We start from the raw sequence: 21,995 nt of genomic DNA on the forward strand, positions 1-21,995 counted from the left end.
GAGCTGCGGACACCCGGAAAAATGGCATAAAAGGCAGCAGTCTGGTCTTGCACGTAAGCCGCGGCACTAACAAAGTGGAGCAGGTTACCTACACAGAGTGATAACTGTATCATGGCCTACCAAAAAGAGGGAGAAAATTCGTCAGATGGTTGCCTGGTAAGGCAAGTTGTTTGTATATGGTTTCACTAGCACTCGCAACCTTCACTACCATTATTGACCATTTCCTGGGCATGAGGTTAGACCGTGGGTGTTGACAGGCTATTTGCCTGTGGGTGGCGTCACGAATGAGCCCAATCCTGTCATTACCAGACGACTACAACTATGTTCCAGCAAGAGTCACTGAATAATAAAGGAATTATTTTCTTTTTTTAGTTTAGGGATATGGGGACTAATTGTAGTTTCCCCTATTGTAACTGGTAGTGAACAAACCAGGAATCAAACATGGGACTTTACAGGTATGTAAAGAATAAAACACTTGTATTTATATAGCACCTTTCATGACCACCGGATGTCTAAAAGTGCTATACAGCCAATGAAGTACTTTTGGAGTGTAGTCACTGTTGTAATGTGGGAAACGCAGCAGCCAACTTGCGCACAAGCAAGCTCCCACAAACAGCAATGTGGTAATGACCAGATAATCTGGGGTTTTTTGTTATGTTGATTGAGGGATAAATATTGGCCAGGACACCGGGGATAACTCCCCTGCTCTTCTTCGAAATAGTGCCATGGGATCTTTTACGTCCACCTGAGAGAGCAGACGGGGCCTCGGTTTAACATCTCATCTGAAAGACGGCAACTCCGGCAGCACTGCACTGGAGTGTCAGCTAGATTTATTGTGCTCAAGTTCTTGGAGTGGGACTTGAACCTACAACCTTCTGATTCAGAGGCAAGGGTGCTATCTATCCACTGAGCCAAAGTGTAGGATGTAATATAACACTAGGTGGTGCATTCACCTTCTGATTTGTTGGGGGGTGGGGCGGCTAACTGGGCCTTTCAGTTTATACAGACTTTTTAAATAGCACTGATACTGTACCAGCTCTGACATTGAGTACATCCATCTTAATGCGTTTTGCTCTGGGCTCGTGCAGGTGATTTTGCAGCTCAAACTCCGCTTTAAACTCTTTCTTCTTGATCACAATGATATTACTGGCATTTTCCATGGCTTTATCACACCAATCCTCTAAGTGTTCAAAAATATTTATGCGAATCCTATATAGATAAAGATAGAGAGAGAGAGAGAGAGAGAGAGAGAGAGAGAGAGATTTGACAAAAACAATACATTTCCAAAGTACAATATTGTTAAATGAAGAGCTTGTTCTGCAGCAATATATTGACAGGCTTTCGAATGTAACCACAGACACTACATGAATGCCGAGAGTGAATTACCAGATAGTAATCCAATCGAGAGGATCTGATCATTCCAAAAAATGCTCAAGTAGTTTAAAACCATTTCTTGGACCTTCAAGATTAGATTAGTGTCTGTAATTCACGGATATTTACAGTATTTATCTACAAACATTATGCCGTGAGCGTACCAATCCATCACACTTTAGGCATCACACCCTAATGCAAGTTTCTGTATCACACTTGAGAGAAGTATAAAGGAGAAAAGCTAGCATTTGGAATCAATAGTGAAACTCCCGAGCAATAGCACATCATCATCATAGGCAGTCCCTCGAATGAGGATGACTTGCTTCAACACTGACATATGAGGAGAGACTGGATCAACTGGGCCTTTATACATTGGAGTTTAGAAGGATGAGAGGGGATCTCATAGAACCATATAAGATTCTGACGGGACTGGACAGGTTAGATGCGGGTAGATTGTTCCTGATGTTGGGGAAGTCCAGAACCAGGGGACACGGTCTTAGGATAAGGGGTAAGCCATTTAGGACAGAGATGAGGAAAAACCTCTGCACTCAGAGAGTTGTTAACCTGTGGAATTCCCTGCCACAGAGAGTTGTTGATCCAGTTCATCGGATATATTGAAGAGGGAGTTAGATATGGCCCTTACGGCTAAGGGGATCAAGGGGTATGGAGAGAAAGCAGGAAAGGGATACTGAGGGAATGATCAGCCATGATCTTATTGAATGGTGGTGCAGGCTCGAAGGGCCGAGTGACCTACTCCTGCACCTATTTTCTATGTTTCTATAAAAGGGACGAGTTCACAGGTGTTTCAATGAAGGACCCGATGTTCCAGTCCTGAACTCCAGTTGAGGGGGGGTGGAAGATGCCTGTGCGTGGATTTTTTTAACGTGTGGTGACCGTTGCACATCAGCCACCACACGGGCTTGACAGAGCTAGGCCTTTATCCAGTGGCAAGGGTTCACCAGGACAACTGGAGATCTGCTCTGCTGTACGGACCAAGTGTGCACACATATTGCAGTGTGGGCTGGCCTATGCTGACCCTGGGCCCTCGGCTCTTCTGGGCCCCGTACCCTTATTTGCCGCACCTCCGCCACAATCTCTCGCCGCGGAGCACATACCAGAGCCAGAAAGTCTGTACCTTCTCAATCAACCTTCACATAAACAAGTTAGCAGTCCAAATAGCAATCAACCTTTGCATTAACGCAAATCAGTTAAACGTTTTAGCCCTGTTGGGTTTACATGATATAATGATCCTATTCCATTCCATTAAACACCACATCCTCTGTTTTACAGTGTGTAACACCAGAGATCCACTGGCATAGATAAAAATCTCGTGCACATTTTTACCTGTCAAACTTCAACTGTCATACTTGTCACATGTCTAAATTTCCATGTCACACTGGGACGCAATTGGCTCAAATTCCGTATTCATAAAAAGTAACAAATCACAAACTTACAGGTAAGGAATATATCGATCAAGAGCGCAAACAAAAACTACCAATCAAGATCTACCAAACATACATATAAACCATCAACAATCACTGGTGAGAAAGCAACAATCAACAGAATAACCAAGTAGGAGATGAATGGGAACCAATGAAATCGCTCCAAATATTTCTTGGCGACCATTTTCTTTCATTAGATACCTCAGAAAAGAGTAATAAAATAAAGCTTTTGACATAAGAGAAAGAAAAAAATATTAAACAGTCCATGATAAAAGCATTAGCTTACATACATCATTGATTTATATGTTTGAAATGTCTTCATTCAACACAGAACAGAAATAAAACCTGGTAGCTTCTGGTCTATATGATTCACACAGGTCAGTGCTTTGACCAATGCAGTCATCAGGGAATCCTAGGAATACAGTTTAATTTATAGTCATAATTATCTGTCTCTGTGGTAGAAAAAGCCTGGCTCTTGAACTTTATTGCCTCCCCAGAGCTCTGAGCAAAGAGATTCAAGATTCATCCGTGCAACTCTGTGCACATACATCACTCTGGTGGATTACAAGTCATGTAATATGCCGGTGTCATTCTGATAAACTACAACTCCAAAATGGACACGACAGTGTGGGCTTCTGAGCAGGAGGTCATGGTTCATTCTGCATATGGCCAGTCCTCCTGTTAATGAAAGAAAACCCTTGCATTTTAAAGAAACATTCTGCTTTTCTAGCAAAGGTCTTTTTTATGTCCTACCCTTTCTGATTGGAAAATAGATCTAGGGAAAAAATAATCTCAACACCTGCCATCAACTAGTCACATGCCTGGCGTATTAAACAGTTAGGGGTCGAAATTTGTTTCTTTACGCTGCCCGTTTCCGCCAGTGGCAAGCGGCGGCAAGCGGTCTCCACGCCTCCGGAGAAATTAACACTGCGCCCTCAAACGCGTGATGACGTCATCCAGCGTGCAATGCCCCCTTGGCACCGCTCTCACAATATTTGGTTTCAACGGCGGCCTTATCGGCAGGCGTTCTTACAGCCTGAGAAAAGTGGTGAGTTCATAGTGGAACCCGGACGCAATCGCCCAGAAAGCAAGGTAAGTTTTTTTCCTTTATTTATTTCTGCATTTCTCCTTTAGCTGTAACAGTGGGGAAGTGTGCGTGTGTGGGTTGGAGAAGTTTTGAGCTGATTTCCCTCTTCCTGTTTTTTCACCTAGCATGCCGGCAGCCTCCTGTTGCAAAATTGAGTCGGCCTCCTGATCTCCCGCCAGAGGATGAGTGTGCAACGCCACCTTTTTAGTGCTGCTCTCTCATCTTTCGGTGTAAAAACTGAATTTGCCAGTTTGAGGCTGCACCTAACGCCGGGCGGTAAAATCAGCACTCAGGCAATGACACCGCCTCAAAAACGGCAGTACCGAATTTCAACCCCTTTAAGTCCCTACACCTCTCAAGCTCCAACAGATTCACTCCCTGCCCATTGTGCTCTACCTCCCAGCCCTCCTGAGCTACTCAGCCCATTTTCTGAACAGTAATACTAAGAATCACTGGCTGAAGGCTAAAAGGAAATGCTGTTGTGTGGGTAACTTAATTTCAATTAAACTGAAGCCACAGAGACACTTACAACATTGTTGCTGGGTCTTTCACTGCAGCAATTCTGTTAGTATTTCTTTTTGCACTAGCTACAGTTCCCCTTGTGCCCATACCCCCCCCCCCCCCAAATTGTCTCCGACAGGTACTGACTCGTGGCTTCACAGACACTGGCAGCCCAATAGCCATTCTTTAGGAAGGGGATTTAGAGTAGTCAATGTGGAGTCATAACAACCAAGCCCAACCCTCATCGGATTGCGACACATCCACCTCTCATCAGATTGGGGTCAAGAGTGGAAACCATGGCTGATTTCCCCTCTGTAGCCCAAGGAGCACTGAAGTCGCTCGTAGTACCTCTACTGCTACCAAGCTGGGAACAGCTAACTTAGCACGGATCAGAAATCAAACCTGAAATTTTAAAAGGAAATTAAATGTATCTGAATGTTTCACACCCTAATGTGCTTGAGGGAGCAACGGACACATAAAGTTCAATGTAGCACGCAGTTGCGTCAGGGGCTACAGGTTCACAACCACAATCCCAACTTGCTGAGTTCCCAATCGAGGTGAGGAGGGGGTACGGGAGAGGAAACGTAGAACACACAGGATAGGCTCTTTATGACAGGAAGGGAAAAAAAAAATCTGAGGACAAGTCAATCTGGACTGCTCGTGTATAGCTTAGCAATGGTGTTGGCAACGACCTATGACCTGGGCAGTGCTAGGAATCAACATCATAGGCAGTCCTTCAAAATCGAGGAAGACTTGCTTCCACTCCAAAAATATAAATCAATTGAAAACAGCACAGAAAATGATACAACATACTGTGCTAAAACATACTTACATATTTCTGACCTTCTATGTATGCAGTTTAAATACCAGACTGTTTAACAGAGGATCAAACCTATCTGGATTATAATGTCTTTTGGATGAGACATTAAACCAAGGACTCATCTGCTTGCTTGGGCAGATCAGCCATGATCTTATTGAATGAGGGAGCAGGCTCAAGGGGCCAGAAGGCCTACTTCTGCTCCTATTTCTAATGTAAAAGATCCCAGTATGGTGGCTGATGTTCACCTCTGAATTAGCACCACAAAACCCTTAACCAGTATCACCAAAAACCATGAACTGGACATTTGTCTCATTTGCTGTTTGTATGATCTTGCTGGCCGCATTTTGGTTGCCTAGAAAACGATAGTGACTGCAACATTCAAAAGTAATTGATTAGCTGTGAAGTTCATTGGGACATCCTGAGAATTTGAAAGGCACTATGAAAATGCACAGTCTTTCTTTCTGTCTCCCAAATTCCTTTCGGATCTAAACAATACAACACAATTATGATATAGATAGAAGTTTTCCCCGCTAACCTTTTCTTTAAACTCAGAAACATTTCTTCAGGAAGAAAGGCATATTTCATGTAGTCTAGAAGATACTTTTGCTCTTCAACATCAGTCAGAAAAGTGAACTCATTTGACATGTCTTTTGTTATTTTCTCACGCAGCACTGAATAGGTGTTCCCTCTGGAGGTTCTGAAGCACTCAAATTGAATAACACTTTGGTCTTGATTTGTTCCATCAAAACCATTCTAGAGAAACAAAAAGGGAAGTTCCTGTGCTTCAGGATGTAAAATAATATATTATTCCTGGCCAACTGTTATAGAAACCGCAACAGAAACCCATACAGTACTTGAATTAAAGCTTTAGGTGACAATCAGTTTCCCTCATGGCCAGATGGTTGCTGGCTCCAGTTTTGATTGAACATAAGAACATAAGAAATAGGAGCAGGGGCAGGGGCAGGCCATACGGCACTTCCTGCCCGCTCCGCCATTCAATAAGATCATGGTTGACCCGATCCTGGCCTCAACTCTTACTTTCCCGCCTGTTCCCCATAACCCTTGACTCCTCTTTAGTTCAAGAATCTGTCTATCTCAACCTTGGATATATTCAATGACTCAGCTTCCACAGCTCTCTGGGTAGAAAATTCCAGAGATTCACAAACCTCTGAGAGAACAAATTCCTTCTCATCTCCATCTTAAATGGGGGACCCCTTATTCTGAAACTATGTCCCCGAGTTCTAGATTCCCCCACTGCTAGTCTGTCCTGAGTTATCTGATTTCAAGCAGGGGTGCAGAAAGGGTGCAATAACAGTTCTCGTCACCCCTGATTGGGGGAGGAGAAAATCAGGCAGAGTTCCTGCTCTGGACCACATTCCAAACTCCTGCTGGAAGGTTATGTGGGTGCACACATCTGGGGTTCAGCTGTGCTGCTCTCCACACTTGAACAGGCTGGCAACACTCACGTGGCTAGACTCACATCTGAAGAAGAGCCACTTGAGTGAGGTATCAGAGGGAGGAGAGTAGAGAAAAAAATTCACAGAAAAAAAAACTTTCAATGAAAGTGGCCGAGTGCTATAGCGTATCGTATGAACACATTGTACATTGTAGTGGTAGGACACAGATTTCACACTTGCAAGTCCTCACATGTTACTGATTCCTGCTACGATATTTAGAACAGAGGTTGAGAGGAGGTGAACGACTAACCCACAGGTACAGAACAGCACTGGTCGAGCCCTCGGAGATGATCTCACACAATCGTGGAATTGCGAATTACATGGGGAGAACTTCATTTTGAAAAAATTCTAATAATAGATTATACTGTAAATATCTTTGAATTGTCAGCTTTATGTCTACACATAACCACCTCTAAAAGGCTTTCCAGGATATAAATACAAATACAAAACAATCGTAAAAAAAAAAAGCATGGAATGAGAAAAGGCCACTCATCCAAATAGACCCTGCTCTGTCCACAAATTTTGCAGAGGCTAACCTATCATGGAGCGTATCACGCCCATTTCATATCCCAAAATGAAGTCTCTGCACTTATACTCCCTAATTTCCCAAAGTTTATTAACCAGGCCTGCAGAATATTCACCTATATCCACATCGTACTGTTCAACCCTGCCCCACTGGCCTCTACAAATATTCCCGCTCCCTCAGCGTGCATATTTAACAATCTCCGATATGGCCGTAAATTTCCTTGGTGCTCCACCGTGACTATGGCAGGTGTGCGCCGGAAACCCCGATTACACGGTGTAATGTATTTGCTTCATGGATTCTTTGCTTAAGAATTCATAGCAACGCGTTGCTATTAAGAACTAATACAAAAGCAAAATACTGCGGATGCTGGAATCTGAAATAAAGAGAAAATGCTGGAAATCTCAGCGGGTCAGGCAGCGTCTGTGGAGAGAAACAGAGTTAACGTTTCGGGTCGATGACCCTCTGTCAGAACTGGAAAAGTTTGAGATGTAATAGGTTCTTAAGGAAGTGCAGGGGCAGTGAATGGGGGAGGGGAGGAAAGAACAAAAGGGAAGGTCTGTGATAGGGTGGAAGGCAGGAGGGATTTAGGTGACGAAAGGGATGATGGGCAAAAATGAGATGGTAATGGCACAAGTTAGGAAACAAAAGATGAGTCTAGCTCGGATGTGAATGGAGGAATTATCACAAGCTCTAGTTTTAAGAACTAGTTGGTTTATTAGCAATAAGAACTAGTTGGTTTATTAGAAAAAGGTTTAACAATCACACTACACATTACCAGTTCATCCTCCAGGCTCACAACCACCTGCCTCATTTTGGATCCCCCTGAACCCAAATGACTGGGGTTTTATTGAGTATTGTGAACATCACGTGACTGGTTAAGCCACTCACATTGCAACAGCTCTGCAACTCTTTTGATAGGAGACAAAATAAACATTAAATCAAGTGCCCCCCAATCTGGGGGACGCGCCAGACACTTTTCAACTGCCCTTTTTTAAAAACATTTTTGTGTTTTTTGTGGGGTTTTTTTGTGGGGTTTTTTTGGCTCCTAAAATCATAAATTTTATAAGTGCCCCCTATAAAAGGGGAGGGGGACACTAAAACCGGCAACAGCTCTACAAACCTGTGAGCATACTCACAGGTGCATACATTACACACGTGCACTGCCACACTTCTAGCAATGGAGCAGGAGCAGGAACAGGAACAGCTCCGAGAAAATTGCTGGCCTGTATCCATCCCAATAACCTGCAGTTCTGTTCCCAACCAGGTACAAAGCCACCTGTTAATTGAAGACTTAAAAATAAAACATTACTGTAATTGTTTTGCTAGGAGCCTGCTCTACAAATCTGCCACACCATGTGGGGGAAAATTTGTTTAATCTCTAGTTCAGTTTGCATAGGGGCTTCATATAAGTATCAGCTAAATACAGAGTCTGCATGCAGGTTGGGCACCCCACCACCCAGTTCAGTCATATACATGCATATTTGAATCATCCATTGGGACAGAAATTCCCCAATCTTGTCAACAATGTGTCTGTGAAGGCTTATCACAGACATCTTTTAGAATCATAGAAATTTACAGCACGGAAGGAGGCCATTTCAGCCCATTGTGTCCACGCTGGCCGATAAAGAGCTATCCCGCCTAATGCCACTTTCCAACTCTTGATCCATTGCCCTGTAGCTTACAGCTCTTCAAGTTGATATCCAAGTACTTTTTAAATGTGGTGAGGGTTTCTGCTCTACCATTCTTTCAAGCAGTGAGTTTCAGACCCACACCACCCTCTGGGTGAAGAAATTTCCCCTCAAATCCCCTCTAAACCTCCTACTAATTACTTATTGGGCACCAGAGTTGCCCTGTCAAGAATATAGTGTGAATAAAGTGAGCTCAAATCATGGATCTCATTAACATTAAAAAACAGGTGATTCCATGAGCTTATGGCATCATTTTTCTCTTTGATCTTACACTTCGTGGCTTAAGGAAGAAAGCATCCTCGCCCTCATACTCAAACTCAGAAAGGTACTGGCTTAGTGCTGACTCCGGGACTGACTGATCACTGATGTTTCTACTTCCATCAGCATTCTTCCATTTGTGATCGCCTTCGACGCTGAGGCCTAAAGTGAAGAAGAATTAGAAACACAAAGAGGTAAGTGTAATGTATTTGCTTCATGGGTTCTTTGCTTAAGAATTCATAGCAACATATTGCTATTAAGAAGTTGGTTTATTAGCAAAGGTTTAACAATCACACTACACATTACAGTTCATCCACCAGGCTCACCGTGGATCCCCCAAACCCAACTGGCTGGGGTTTTATTGAGTCTTGTGAACATTACGTGACTGGCTAAGCCACTCCCAACTCAACAACTCTATAAACCTGTGAGCATGCTCACAGGTGCTTACATTACCTGTGGAATTCTCTACCACAGAAAGTTATTGAGGCCAATTCACTAAATATATTCAAAAAGGAGTTAGATGTAGTCCTTACTACTAGAGCGATCAAGGGTTATGGCGAGAAAGCAGGAATGGGTTACTGAAGTTGCATGTTCAGCCATGAACTTATTGAATGGCGGTGCAGGCTCGAACGGCCGAATGGCCTACTCCTGCACCTATTTTCTATGTTTCTATTACAGTAAGGGCTGCATATGCATGTGTGTGATTGGGACAGTCACAAGCCTTCAGAAATGCACCATCAGGGCTGCTTGGGTGAGGTACCAGAGGAAACAACAGTAAGCACCTTCAGGTGAGCAGCTGGGAAAAGGGGAGAAAATCAGGAAATAAATAAATCTTTCAAAATGCACTTGTAATTAAAGAAAGACTTGAAAGAAAAAAAGAAAGGTAACTTTTCACGACCACCGGACGTCCCAAAGCGCTTTACAGCCAATGAAGTCCTTTTTAAGTGTCGTCAATGTTGTAATGTAGGAAAAGCGGCAGCCAATTTGTGCACAGCAAGCTCCCACAGACAGCAATGTGGTAATGACCAGATAATCTATTTTAGTGATGTTGGTTGAAGGATAAATATTGGCCGGACACCGGGAATAGCTCCCCTGCTTCTCTTCAAAATAGTGCTGTGGGATCTTTTACGTCCACCTGAAAGAGCAGAAGGGGCCTCGGTTTAATGTCTCAATCGAAAGACGGCACCTCTGACAGTGTAGCACTCCCTCAGTACTGCACTGAAGTGAGCCTAGATTTTTGTGCTCAAATCTCTGGACTGTGACTTGAACCCACAACCTTGTGACTCAGAGGCGAGGGTGCTACCAACTGAGCCATAGGCAGACACTAATTGAATACGTACCAATTGTGGAAACAGAAAAGTAATTGACAATTCATATTTTTGGAAACATTCTTAAGGCCTTCGATAAGGTACCACACAGTTGGCTCATGACAAAGGTTAGGGGCATGTGGAGTCAGGGGACAAATAGCTGAATGGATAGCAAATTGGCTAAAAAATAGGAAGTGGGGCAGACAGTAGTTATTCAGATTGGAGGAAGGTAGAAAGTGGCATTCCACAAGGATCATGTGGTGTATGTAGCACACGAATCACTGACTCCATACGGTCTGGTGTAAATCTAACTGCTGTGACCTTCGTCCTTTATTGTTCAGCTCCAGAGTGCCTCTCGGGTGTGGTGGTCAGCCTTTTATAGTGCCTGTTGCAGGTACTTCCAGGTTTCCCACCACAGCGCCCTCTGTGGTGTGGCATTGTGCTTACATTACATTTAAGGTACCAGGACGATACTCACATCAGTACATAACAGATCAGTGTTGGGACCACTGTTAATTCATAATTTACATTGGACTTAGGAACAAGTAACTCAATGTCAAAATTTGCAGTGCTACCAAAATGGGGGCTAACACAGAGGAAGAATGCAACATAATCCAGGAAGACGTTAGAAAACTTGCAGACTGGGCAATTAAGTGGCAAATTAACTTTAAAATAGATAAATCTGAGGTGAAGCACTTTGGTGGAAAAAAACAGAAACATCACCTACACCATAGAAAGTAAGAAACTGAATGGGGTGGAAGAGCAATGGGACCTAGGGATACAGATCAACAATTCATTAAAAGTAGACTCGCAGGCAAGCAAAGCAATTCAAAATGCTAACAAAGCACTGGGATTTATTTCTAGGGTTATAGAATTTAAAAGTAGCAAGGATATGTTAAACTTGTTTAGGACATAAGACAGGCCACACTTGGAGTACTGTGCACAGTCCTGAGATCCAGACCATAAAAAAGGACATAGAAGCAGTGGAGAAAGTGCAGAAAAGATTTACAAGGATGGTACCAGAACGGAAAAGTTATCGCTAACGGGAAAGATTGAACAGGTTGGGCCTTTTTCCTTCAGAAAAGGGATGACTGAGAGTTGACCTGATCGAGGTCTTTAACATTATGAATGTGTTGGACAGGGTAGATGTGGAGAGAATGTATCCACTTGTGGGAGAATCCTAAACTAGGGGCCATGAATACCAGATAGTTACTGATAAATCCAAAAGGGCAATAAGGAGAAGTCTTTACTCAGAGAGTGGCTAGAAAATGATTGAGGCAAATCACTTCGATGCTTTCTAATATGTCCTTACTATACAGTACAAATGCACATGAGGTCCATACTTGAGAGAAGGTCACTCTGACCAGTAACCTTAATTAGCCAGCACTGAAGTGGAGAAGATGGGTGGAACTTCCCCCTTTATATCTGAAAGTCCAGGTTAGGAGTGTCTCCCACAAGTTCACCACCTAGTGGTCAGTGTTCTCAAGGTGTACAACTTAGGTCAGTTTATACATGGGTTACAATGACAGTTGAATACATGACATCACCTCCCCCCCAAAGTCTTATTGGGATCACAGGTTAAGTCTCTCTGGTGGTTTACGCTCCCTTGTAGAGCGCCTGAGTTGGGGCTCCGGTTGTTGGGCGCTGGCCTGAGTGTCTGCTGTTTGCGGTGCCTCGGGCCTGTCCAGACTGCCCACAGTGACTGGGCTCTCCTCCACTTGGTTCCGGTGTTCGGTCACCTGTGGTGGAGTGAACTCTACATTGTGTTCTTCCTCTGCTTCTTCTATGGGGTTGCTGAACCTCCTTTTTGTTTGATCCACGTGTTTGCAGCAGATTTGTCCATTGGTAAGTTTAACTACCAGAATCATATTCCCCTCTTTGGCAATCACAGTGCCTGTGAACCATTTGGGCCCTGCAGTGTAGTTGAGGACAAAGACAGGGTCATTGACATCAATACATCGCGCCCTCACATTCCCGTCATGGTAGTCACATTGTGACCGGTGTCTGCTCTCAACAATTTCTTTCATGGTGGGGTGTATAAGGGATAATCTGGTTTTGAGCGTCCTTTTCATTAGCAGCTCTGCGGGTGGAACCCCTGTGAGTGAGTGTGGTCGGGATCTATTGGCCAACAGGAGGCGTGATAAGCGGCTTTGTAGGTAACCCCCTTGGATTCTGAGCATCCCCTGTTTGATTATCTGCACTGCTCGTTCCGCCTGGCCGTTTGAGGCCGGCTTGAACGGTGCCGTTCTGACATGGTTGATTCCATTTCCTGCCATGAGGTCCTGGAATTCAATGCTTGTAAAGCACAGGCCATTGTCGCTGAACAAGACGTCCGGTAGACCATGGGCGGTGAACATTGTCAGAAGACTTTCTACCGTGGCAGAGGATGTGCTTGAATTGAAAATGTCACACTCGATCCATTTGGAGTAGGCGTCTACTACAAACAAAAACATTTTTCCCATGAAAGGACCTGCGTAGTCCACATGGATGCGTGACCATGGCTTGGCGGGCCAGGACCAGGGGCTAAGGGGGGCTTCCCTGGGTGCATTGCCCAGCTGGGCACACGTGTTGCACCTGCGAACACAAAGTTCCAGGTCTGCATCCATCCCTGGCCACCAAACATGTGACCTGGCAATTGCCTTCATCATGACAATGCCCAGGTGCTCATTGTGTAGTTCTCTGATAAACACCTCTCTGCCCATCTGGGGCATGACTACTCGGTTTCCCCACCGTAGGCAATCGGCCTGAATCGAGAGTTCATCCTTGCGCCTGTGAAATGGTTTGAATTCCTCAGGGCATTCCCCGTACATGGCTGCCCAGTCCCCATTCAGGGCACATTTCTTGACTAAAGACAGTAGCGGGTCTCTATTTGTCCAGACTTTGATCTGACGGGCTGTCACGGGTGAGCCTTCACTTTCAAAAGCTTCAACAGCCATGACCATCTCAGCAGCATGCTCGGTTGTCCCCTCGGTGATGGCTAGTGGGAGCCTGCTGAGTGAATCGGCGCAGTTTTCAGTGCCCGGTCTGTGCAGAATTGTATAGTCATAGGCGGCTAACCTGAGTGCCCACCTCTGTATGTGTGCCGACGCATTTGCATTTATGGCCTTGTTGTCGGCCAAAAGGGACGTTAGGGTTTTGTGATCTGTCTCCAGCTCAAATTTCCTGCCAAACAGGTACTGGTGCATTTTTTTTTACTGCATATACACATACAAGCGCTTCCTTTTCTACCATTCCGTAGCCCCTTTCTGCCTGGGACAGACTTCTGGAGGCATAAGCTACCGGCTGTAACTGACCCTTGGCATTAACATGCTGTAACACACCCGACCCCATAGGACGACCCCAAGTTTCTTACATGGGTCATATAGCATTAACAGATTGTTGGAGCATAACAAATTGCGTGCTCTATCAAAAGCCCTTTCCTGGCTGTCCCCCCAGACCCATTTGCGACCTTTGCGGAGGAGCACATGTAGCGGCTCTAACAGCGTGCTCAATTTGGGAAGAAGGTTTCCAAAATAGTTCAGGAGCCCCAGGAACGAACGCAGCTCCGTCGTGTTACGGGGTCTGGATCGCTTCTGTTTTGGACGCAGTCGGTCTGATCCCGTCTGCTGCTACCCTCATCCCCAGGAATTCTACCTCTGGAGCTCGGAAGACATACTTCGCCTTTTTCAGTTGCAGATCTACCCAGTTCAGTCTGCGAAGCACCTCCTCCAGGTTGTGGAGGTGTGCTTCAGTGTCGCAACCCGTGATGAGGATGTCGTCCTGAAAAACCACCGTCCTTGGAATCGGCTTGAGGAGGCTTTCCATGTTTCGTTGAAAGATCGCGGCGGCCAAGCGAATCCCGAACGGACATCTGTTGTACTCAAACAACCCCTTGTGTGTCGTGATGGTGGTCAGCTTCTTCGACTCACTCGCCAACTCCTGGGTCATGTCAGCTGAGGTCAGGTCCAATTTTGAAAAAAGTTTGCCACCGGATAGCGTCGCAAAGAGGTCCTCCGCTCTCGGTAGCGGGTACTGGTCTTGGAGTGACACCCGATTGATGGTGGCCTTGTAATCGCCACATACCCTGACCGACCCATCCGCCTTGAGCACCGGCACGATCGGACTCGCCCAGTCACTGAATTCGACTGGCGAGAGGATGCCTTCCCTCAGCAGGCGGTCCAATTCGCCTTCTATCTTTTCCTGCATCACGTACGGCACCGCTCTGGTCTTGTGGTGTACTGGCCTGGCGTCCAGGTTTATGTGAATCACTACCTTGGTCCCCATGAAAGTGCCAATGCCGGGTTGAAATAGTGAGTCAAATTTGTCCAGGACCTGTGAGCATGATATTCGCTCCACAGAAGAAATTGCATTGACATCGCCCCATTTCCAGTTCATGACAGCAAGCCAGCTCCTCCCCAGCAGTGCGGAACCGTCCCCCGGGACAATACAGAGTGGCAACCTGTTCTCCGAATCTTTGTGGGTCACGACTACCGTGGCGCTGCCTAGCACCGGAATGATCTCCTTTGTATATGTCCATAGCTGTGCGTCAATCGGCAATAATTTTGGCCTCCTGGCCTTGGACGCCCACAACTTGTCGAACTGTTTGATACTCATCGGGGACTTTCTGGCCCCCGTGTCTAGCTCCATTGATACTGGGATGCCATTGAGGAGCACTTTCATCATTATCGGTGGCGTCCTGGTGTATGAACTGTGTGTGTGCTCCACATGAACTCGTTGAACTTCAGCTTCCAGCGATTTCCCCCAGTGTCCATTTGGCCTCGTAGGGCTTACATCGGGCCCGTCCTTCTCGTACATCAACCAGGCTTTCTGAACATACGTGCCAAGTGACCGCTGATGTTGCAATTTCTGCAGGTATATTGCTGATACGTGCAAGCTCTGGCTGTGTGTTTGCCTCCACACCTCCAACATGAGCCGTTGTTGGAAACAAAAGGTCCATTACCAGTCAATCGTCTCTGACTGTCTCTGTAACTGTCCTTAAACGCACCATTGACAGTTGTTGATGGCCCCATTACTGGCCGCATTGTCCCTTGCGATGGCATGAATCGCCGTTCAGCTAGCCATTGTTGAATTCCCCCTTTGGGTTCGACTACATGCTTGGGCATGTCCGATTGCCCCTGTCTGCCTGGAGAACTGTGTGCTGCGTTAACATGTTGACTCCCTGTCCATTTGCTGCATTTAAACCAAGATTTTTGTCAAACATCATTCTGATCTCTTCCTCCCCTGAGATAAATGCCTGGGCCATCAAAGCTGCCGTTTCCAGGGTCAAGTCTTTGGTCTCAATCAGTTTCCTGAAAACCCCAGCATGCTCGATGCCCTCAATAAAAAAGTCTCGCAACATCTCTGCTCTGCATGCATCTGGGAACTTACATAGGCTTGCCAGTCGCCGGAGGTCTGCCACGAAGTCTGGAACGCTTTGCCCTTCTCGCCGCCGGTGCGTGTAAAACCGGTGTCTCGCCATGTGCATGCTGCTCGCTGGTTTAAAGTGTTCCCCGATCAACTTACTGAGCTCTTCAAAAGTCTTGCCCACCGGCTTCTTTGGCGCTAGAAGGTCCTTCATCAGGGAGTACGTCCTGGATCCACAAACCGTCAGGAGATGAGCCCTGCGTTTGTCGGCTGAATCCTGTCCCAGCCATTCCTTAGTGACGAAACTTTGTTGTAGTCTCTCAATAAAGTCGTCCCAATCATCACCAACACAGTACCTCTCGTCTGTGCTGCTAGTGGCCATGCTCACGTGGTTTAAATCCCAGTTTCTCGAGCCAATAATATGTCCTTACTATACAGTACAAATGCACACGAGGCCCATACTAGAGAGAAGGTCACTCTGTGACCAGTAACATTTATTAGCCAGCACTGAAGTGGAGAAGATGGGTGGAGCTTCCCCTTTTATACCTGAAAGTCCAGGTTAAGAGTGTCTCCCACAAGTTCACCACCTAGTGGTCAGTGTTCTCATGGTGTACAACTTAGGTCAGTTTATACATGGATTACAATGATAGTTGAATACATGACACTTTCAAAAGGAAACTAGACAAGTACATGACAGAGAAGGGAATAGAAAGACACATTGAAAGGCTAAGATGAGGTAGGTGGAATGGGAGGAGACTTAAGTGGAGTATAAACACCAGTTGGGCCGAATGGTGTATATTCGATGTACCTATACAAAAATATTGCAGCATGCGGCCTTACAGGTAATGCTAATTATACATTAACCCTTTCTGCATTGTGATATTTGTATTTAATCTGCAGAGACGCAGCTCACATGATACAATGGGATGTTTTTTTTTAAGTTAGCTATGCTCAAAATAGTCTCCTTTAAAATAAGTGTATATGTGTAATGAGTTAATTTACCAATCATACTTTATATCTATCAACTCCAAAGGTTTTCCCTCTCATCTTGGATCTCACCTTCCCCCAAAAGTTTGTTCTCTGTTTCGGATGTACATAACTCCTCTTTCTTCATGTTTTTTCACTCTTATTGACCCCTCCTATATCATGCACCTTCTGTAACTAAGAGAGCGAGGCAATGTCTGCCCCCAGGCTACCGCCCTTGGCCAGTTACCAGGAGCTGTCTGAGTGTCCCATCAAAGACTTGCCCTTCCCCTTTTCCCTTCCCTTCTCTCTCCCTCTCCCTCTCTCCTTTGAGGGATGCCTGACATCTGCTCAGCACATCCAGGGACCAAGAGCAGAGACTGAGCTGAGTGGAGGAAACCAAACCTTCATCCACCACTCTGTGCAGTGCAACAATACTAAAGGGCTGGATTTCCTGCTTGTTGCCGCTTCTGTTTTCCCCCCGGAGGGGTAGTAATGGCAGCGGGAAGCAGTTCTGGGCAGGCAGGCGGCCAGCTCCCTGCACTTCGCTGGGACATTCGGAGCCGGGTTTTCGGGGTGCGAGGCAGTACCACCCGGGAGAGGCAAGCCGGTGTGCAACACCCCTGATTGCAACACCGGCTCGATCTTTGGTCCGTGCCTGATCTGTAGCGCCCCGTACCGCGCCCTGGTTGGACCGCCTGTGAAAGCTGGCGGTCCGAGCTGTACCGGCCGCTGTGAGTGAAGTAATGTCGACCTGCGGTAACTGTGATTGTTTTTTATATTTGCGATTATTGTTGATGTGGCGTCAGTAATGAATTGGGAATGTCTTTGGCGTTTTTTTTTTCAGATTTCTTTTTTTCCCACGCAAGCCTCTCATTGGCCGCTCCGAGGCCACTGTTTAGCTCAGGATTTTCAGTTGCTCAGCCGAACTAGCGCCCTAAGAGAGGTGTGGAACGTCTCCCTTCGCGCTCCGCTCCACACTCAGGGCCCAGCTGGTGAATTTTGCGGCTGGAGACGCAAAACATTTCCCGGCGCAAAATTTACCGCTCCGCTTGGATTGATGCTGCAACAGAAGTGCGACTGAATTTTCACCCCCAGGTGCCTGGCATATTCTTAACACTTCACCCATTAAATCTGATCTATAAGATTGATTTTTTTTTCATAAGAACATTAGAACATAAGAAATAGGAGCAGGAGTAGGCCATTTGGTCCCTCGACAAACAAACAATAAGATCATGGCTGATCTGATCTTGGCCTCAACTCCACTTCCCTGCCTGCTCCCCATAACCCTTGACTGTCTATCTCAGTCTTGAATATATTCAATGACCCAGCCTCCACAGCTCTCTGGGGTAGAGAATTCCAAAGATTCACAACCCTCTGGGAGAAGAAATTCCTCCTCATTTCCGTTTTAAATGGTGACCCCGTATTCTGAAACTATGCCCCCTAGTTCTAGATTCTCCCACAAGGGGAAACATCCTCTCTGCATCGACCCTGTCAAGCCCCTAATTCTACTCTAGCTGAGAAAATCAAACCATTATAAAGAATTACGAGTCATGTGGTTTTTTCACATTCTATTCTATTCTATTTAAAAAAAATAAAACAGTGCAGAATATTTTTCTTTGTTTAATGTTAGTAAAAAAAAGTCAGCGTGAGCAAAATGCTTTATCCTCATCCTGACATTCCCAGTGACTGTAATTGAGATGATGGGGCCGCTGGGGGGAACTGTACAGGAGGATTTGCCGGGTCCAATGGTGTGTAAGAGTTGAGTGAGCATTAGAAAACAGTCAGTGACTGAGTCAGTGACTGAGACATTTTAAATGTGTAGATTAATTCAGCTCCCTTGCACAGTTAGCCTCAGTAAATCCTTTATGCACATCCACAGAAAGTGCAATTAGTGCTCAGTGTTCAACGTTAAACAGAATTCTTTTTAACTTTCATTTTTTATGGTGAGGTTCCCATTTGAAGCACATTCTTATTTTCATAATGTAAACCAGACTCTGACTCAAGTTTACACAGTACACATTCTGAAAACAGCTGTAATTGTTTTAAAGACGACTTGAGGCATCGAATAATAAATACGAGTCTACAGCCTGAACTTTAGGAGGTTCCATGTTGAAGTTATTTAGTTTAAAAATACACACCTGGGTATTGAGGGGTTTGTTCATGCCCTAGAAGCTCCACTTCTTCCTCCTAGAACATAGTAATGCAGGTCAGTTATCATTTGCTGTGAAAATTATGTTATCATAACCCTCTTTAACGAGGTACTGTCTTGATAAAGCATTGGTAAACTCTTTTTGTTTGGGGAGGAGGAGAACCATATATCATTTTTACCACAATGAAGATACATGATGACGTTTTTTGACATGATTCATCTCGTCACAATCAGGTCTAAATAAACAAATTAATAAAAGTTTGCCAAACACCTTTGTATGAAGATGGCAGCTGTTTAAAACGATCGACCTTATAAGTGTATAAGAAACATCGCAAATACATTACCAGTGTGAAAGCCATTGGATAATTCACTTCCATAATAGAGCTCCACCCTGTGGACTACTGGGGTAATGCAACTGCTGATGTAAATACAAATAAAAGCATCATGTGACAAGGTCACATGACAAGTTCCTGGAGAGCCATCTTGTAGTCTGTACGTTTGTGATGTTGTAAAGAATATATCACAATTTTAGCTTTAGTTGTTGTACTTGGCTATTAGCTAAGTATAGCTACTACATGTGGCGAGGACACAGTATTTGCATGAGAATTGCAACTTTAATGCACATAACCATATTGCTACTATACAAATGAGAAGTCTTGTCAGACAGGAGCTACCCCATACAGTGCGAATAGTTACACCACGTTAGCGGCAAGAAAACAGGACCACCTAGTTTAACAGGGATTCGGTTGAAGGTTTTTAAAGGCATTAATGTCGAGTGGTCGCTAAATTTAGAGCCGGAAAATGGTTTGCGACAACAGCCAAAAAATTAAGTGGTTGCGCCCTGACAGTGGAGTGGTGCGCTACGGGAAGCGTTCCACACTTCTCTTGGGCGCTAGGCCAGGTGAGCAATTGCTAAAGAGCCGGCTTCGTAGCGCCCTAAGAGAGGCCTCCCTGCAAAAAAGAAATCAGGACAAAAAACACACAAAACAATTCCGTATATATTACTCACCCCAAATAAAGTTAAATTGCAAAAAAGTAATCAATCACACTTACCTCATGCAGTCGATCCTTCCCTTAGAGTCCCGGGACACCATAGCACGCCAGCTTTCTCTGGCGGTGTCACTACAGGGCGCTATGGGTGCAGTGCAAAACAAATTTCTCATCCGTGTCGCTACCGGGGGCGTTGTACATCGGCGCTACGCTCCCGCGCGATACTCCTCAGCACCGCCGGTACCAGCACACTGAATTTGCCGAGCGGCGCAAATACCGGCGCACGCGGCTGCAAAACCTTTAGCGCCCCTGTTCCCCGGGAAGGAGCGCTATCCAACCGAATTTTTAGCCCTTGGTGTCATCATATGATCTTACACTTCGTTCCTCAAAGCTGAGTGGCTGGTCCGTGGATAGTTCTCCTATGGTACTTTGACTCCGATCACTTTCCTCTGTAATTTCCTCAGAAACTACACTGGCATCTAGAGTGGAGAACAGCAATACAATTGGAGCCAGAAAGAAAGAAAGAAAGACTTGCATTTCTATAGCGCCTTTCATGACTACCAGACATCCCAAAGTGCTTTACAACCAATGAAGTACTGTTGAAGTGTAGTCATTGTTGTAATATGCGCACAGCAAGTTCCTACAAACAGCAATGTGATAATGACCAGATAATTTGCTTTAGTGATGTCGGTTGAGGGATAAATATTGGCCAGGACACTGGGGATAACTCCTCTTGCTCTTCTTTGAAATAGTGCAATGGGATCTTTTACATCCACCTGACTGTACAAGGGGCCTCGGTTTAACGTCTCATCTGAAAGATGGCACCTCCGACAGTGCAGCACTCCTACAGCACTGCACTGGGAGGGTCAACCTGGAATTTGTGAAGTAGGATTTGAACCAACTGAGCCACAGCTGACACACAAAACTTAGAGACAAATATTGTACACACATAAATGATATCATGGTGACCGGTCACCAGAGGTGCTGCACAGATTGAATGCTCGACATTGGGCAGTCTTTGAAAGTACATTCCAAAAATCCAATTTTATTTTATTTTTATGCATTGGCCTTTCTTTTAAAAGGAATAATGTGAAAATGCCTGTCTTTCTCCATAAGTGATTAAACCACATTCCGCCGGAAATCAGAAAGTTTTGTGTCCAGCAAATCCATTAACAAATCATTATATCCGAGAAAACATAGGCATTCCCGTATTCCATTAAAAAGGGAACTAGGCAGCGTGACACACTATATCCGGGCTGTGCCAGCAGAACACGGACTCCCTCCTAGTCCTCCTGCCGATGAAGCAAAGTGTGACAGCTCAGGAAAGAAGGGAAGTGATTGGGTGGTGAGTGTTTCTTAATTTTCTGGGGCATTGGTTTGAATTAAGAGCTGTGATTAAAAACAAAACTTGAAAACGTAATTAATTAAATACATTAGAGATGGCAGGACAGGCAATGTGTCTCTGCTGTTGTATGTAGAAGCTGGTTGACCCCATTGAGGTCCACAGCAACCACATCTGCAACAAGTGTCTGCAGCTCGAGGAACTTTGGCTCTGCGTTGATGAGCTGGAGTCCGAGCTGCAGACACTATGACATATCAGGGAGAGGGGCAGTTACCTGGACACTGTGTTCCAGGAGGCAATCACACCCCTTAGATTAATTCATTCAAATTTGGTCCGTGGTCAGGGACAGGAGGGTATGACTATGAATGAGGCAGGTATGGGGACCCAGGATTGAGTGATGGAGGAGCCTCAGCCCTTGCTCTTGTCCAACAGGTTCGAGACTCCTACTCCCTGTGTGGACGAGAGCAGGGACTGCAGGGAGGATGAGCAAACTGATCACATCACTGTGGTACAGGGGACCATTCAAGTGGGGAGAGTAAAAAGAAACATTGTAGTGGTAGGGGACAGTATCATTACGGGGATAGAAAAGGTTCTCTGCCGAGAGCATGAATCCCGAAGGCTGTGTTGCCTGCCCGGTGCCAGGGTTAAGGACATCTCCTCTGAGCTAGAGAGGAACTTGGAATGGGAAGGGGAAGATCCAGTTATCATGGTCCATGTAGGTACCAACGACATAGGTAGGACAAAGAAA

General features: G+C 45.3%; 1 protein-coding gene across 4 annotated transcripts in view; it reads right to left on the bottom strand.

Annotated features, from left to right (window-relative positions):
* ccdc180 (coiled-coil domain containing 180) overlaps positions 1-21,995 on the bottom strand; it is a 184,011-nt gene that overhangs the window by 83,786 nt on the left and 78,230 nt on the right. For all 4 annotated transcript variants that reach the window (XM_070863771.1, XM_070863772.1, XM_070863773.1 and 1 more), the window contains 5 exons: positions 20,281-20,384; positions 18,905-18,953; positions 9,164-9,312; positions 5,757-5,974; positions 1,034-1,209 (listed from right to left, as the gene is read on the bottom strand). In XM_070863771.1, the coding sequence (XP_070719872.1) occupies positions 1,034-1,209; positions 5,757-5,974; positions 9,164-9,312; positions 18,905-18,953; positions 20,281-20,384 (696 nt within the window). The remainder of the gene's footprint in view (positions 1-1,033; positions 1,210-5,756; positions 5,975-9,163; positions 9,313-18,904; positions 18,954-20,280; positions 20,385-21,995) is intronic.

This window comes from Pristiophorus japonicus, chromosome 20 (assembly GCF_044704955.1).
Source record: "Pristiophorus japonicus isolate sPriJap1 chromosome 20, sPriJap1.hap1, whole genome shotgun sequence".
Classification (NCBI taxonomy): Eukaryota; Metazoa; Chordata; class Chondrichthyes; family Pristiophoridae; genus Pristiophorus; species Pristiophorus japonicus.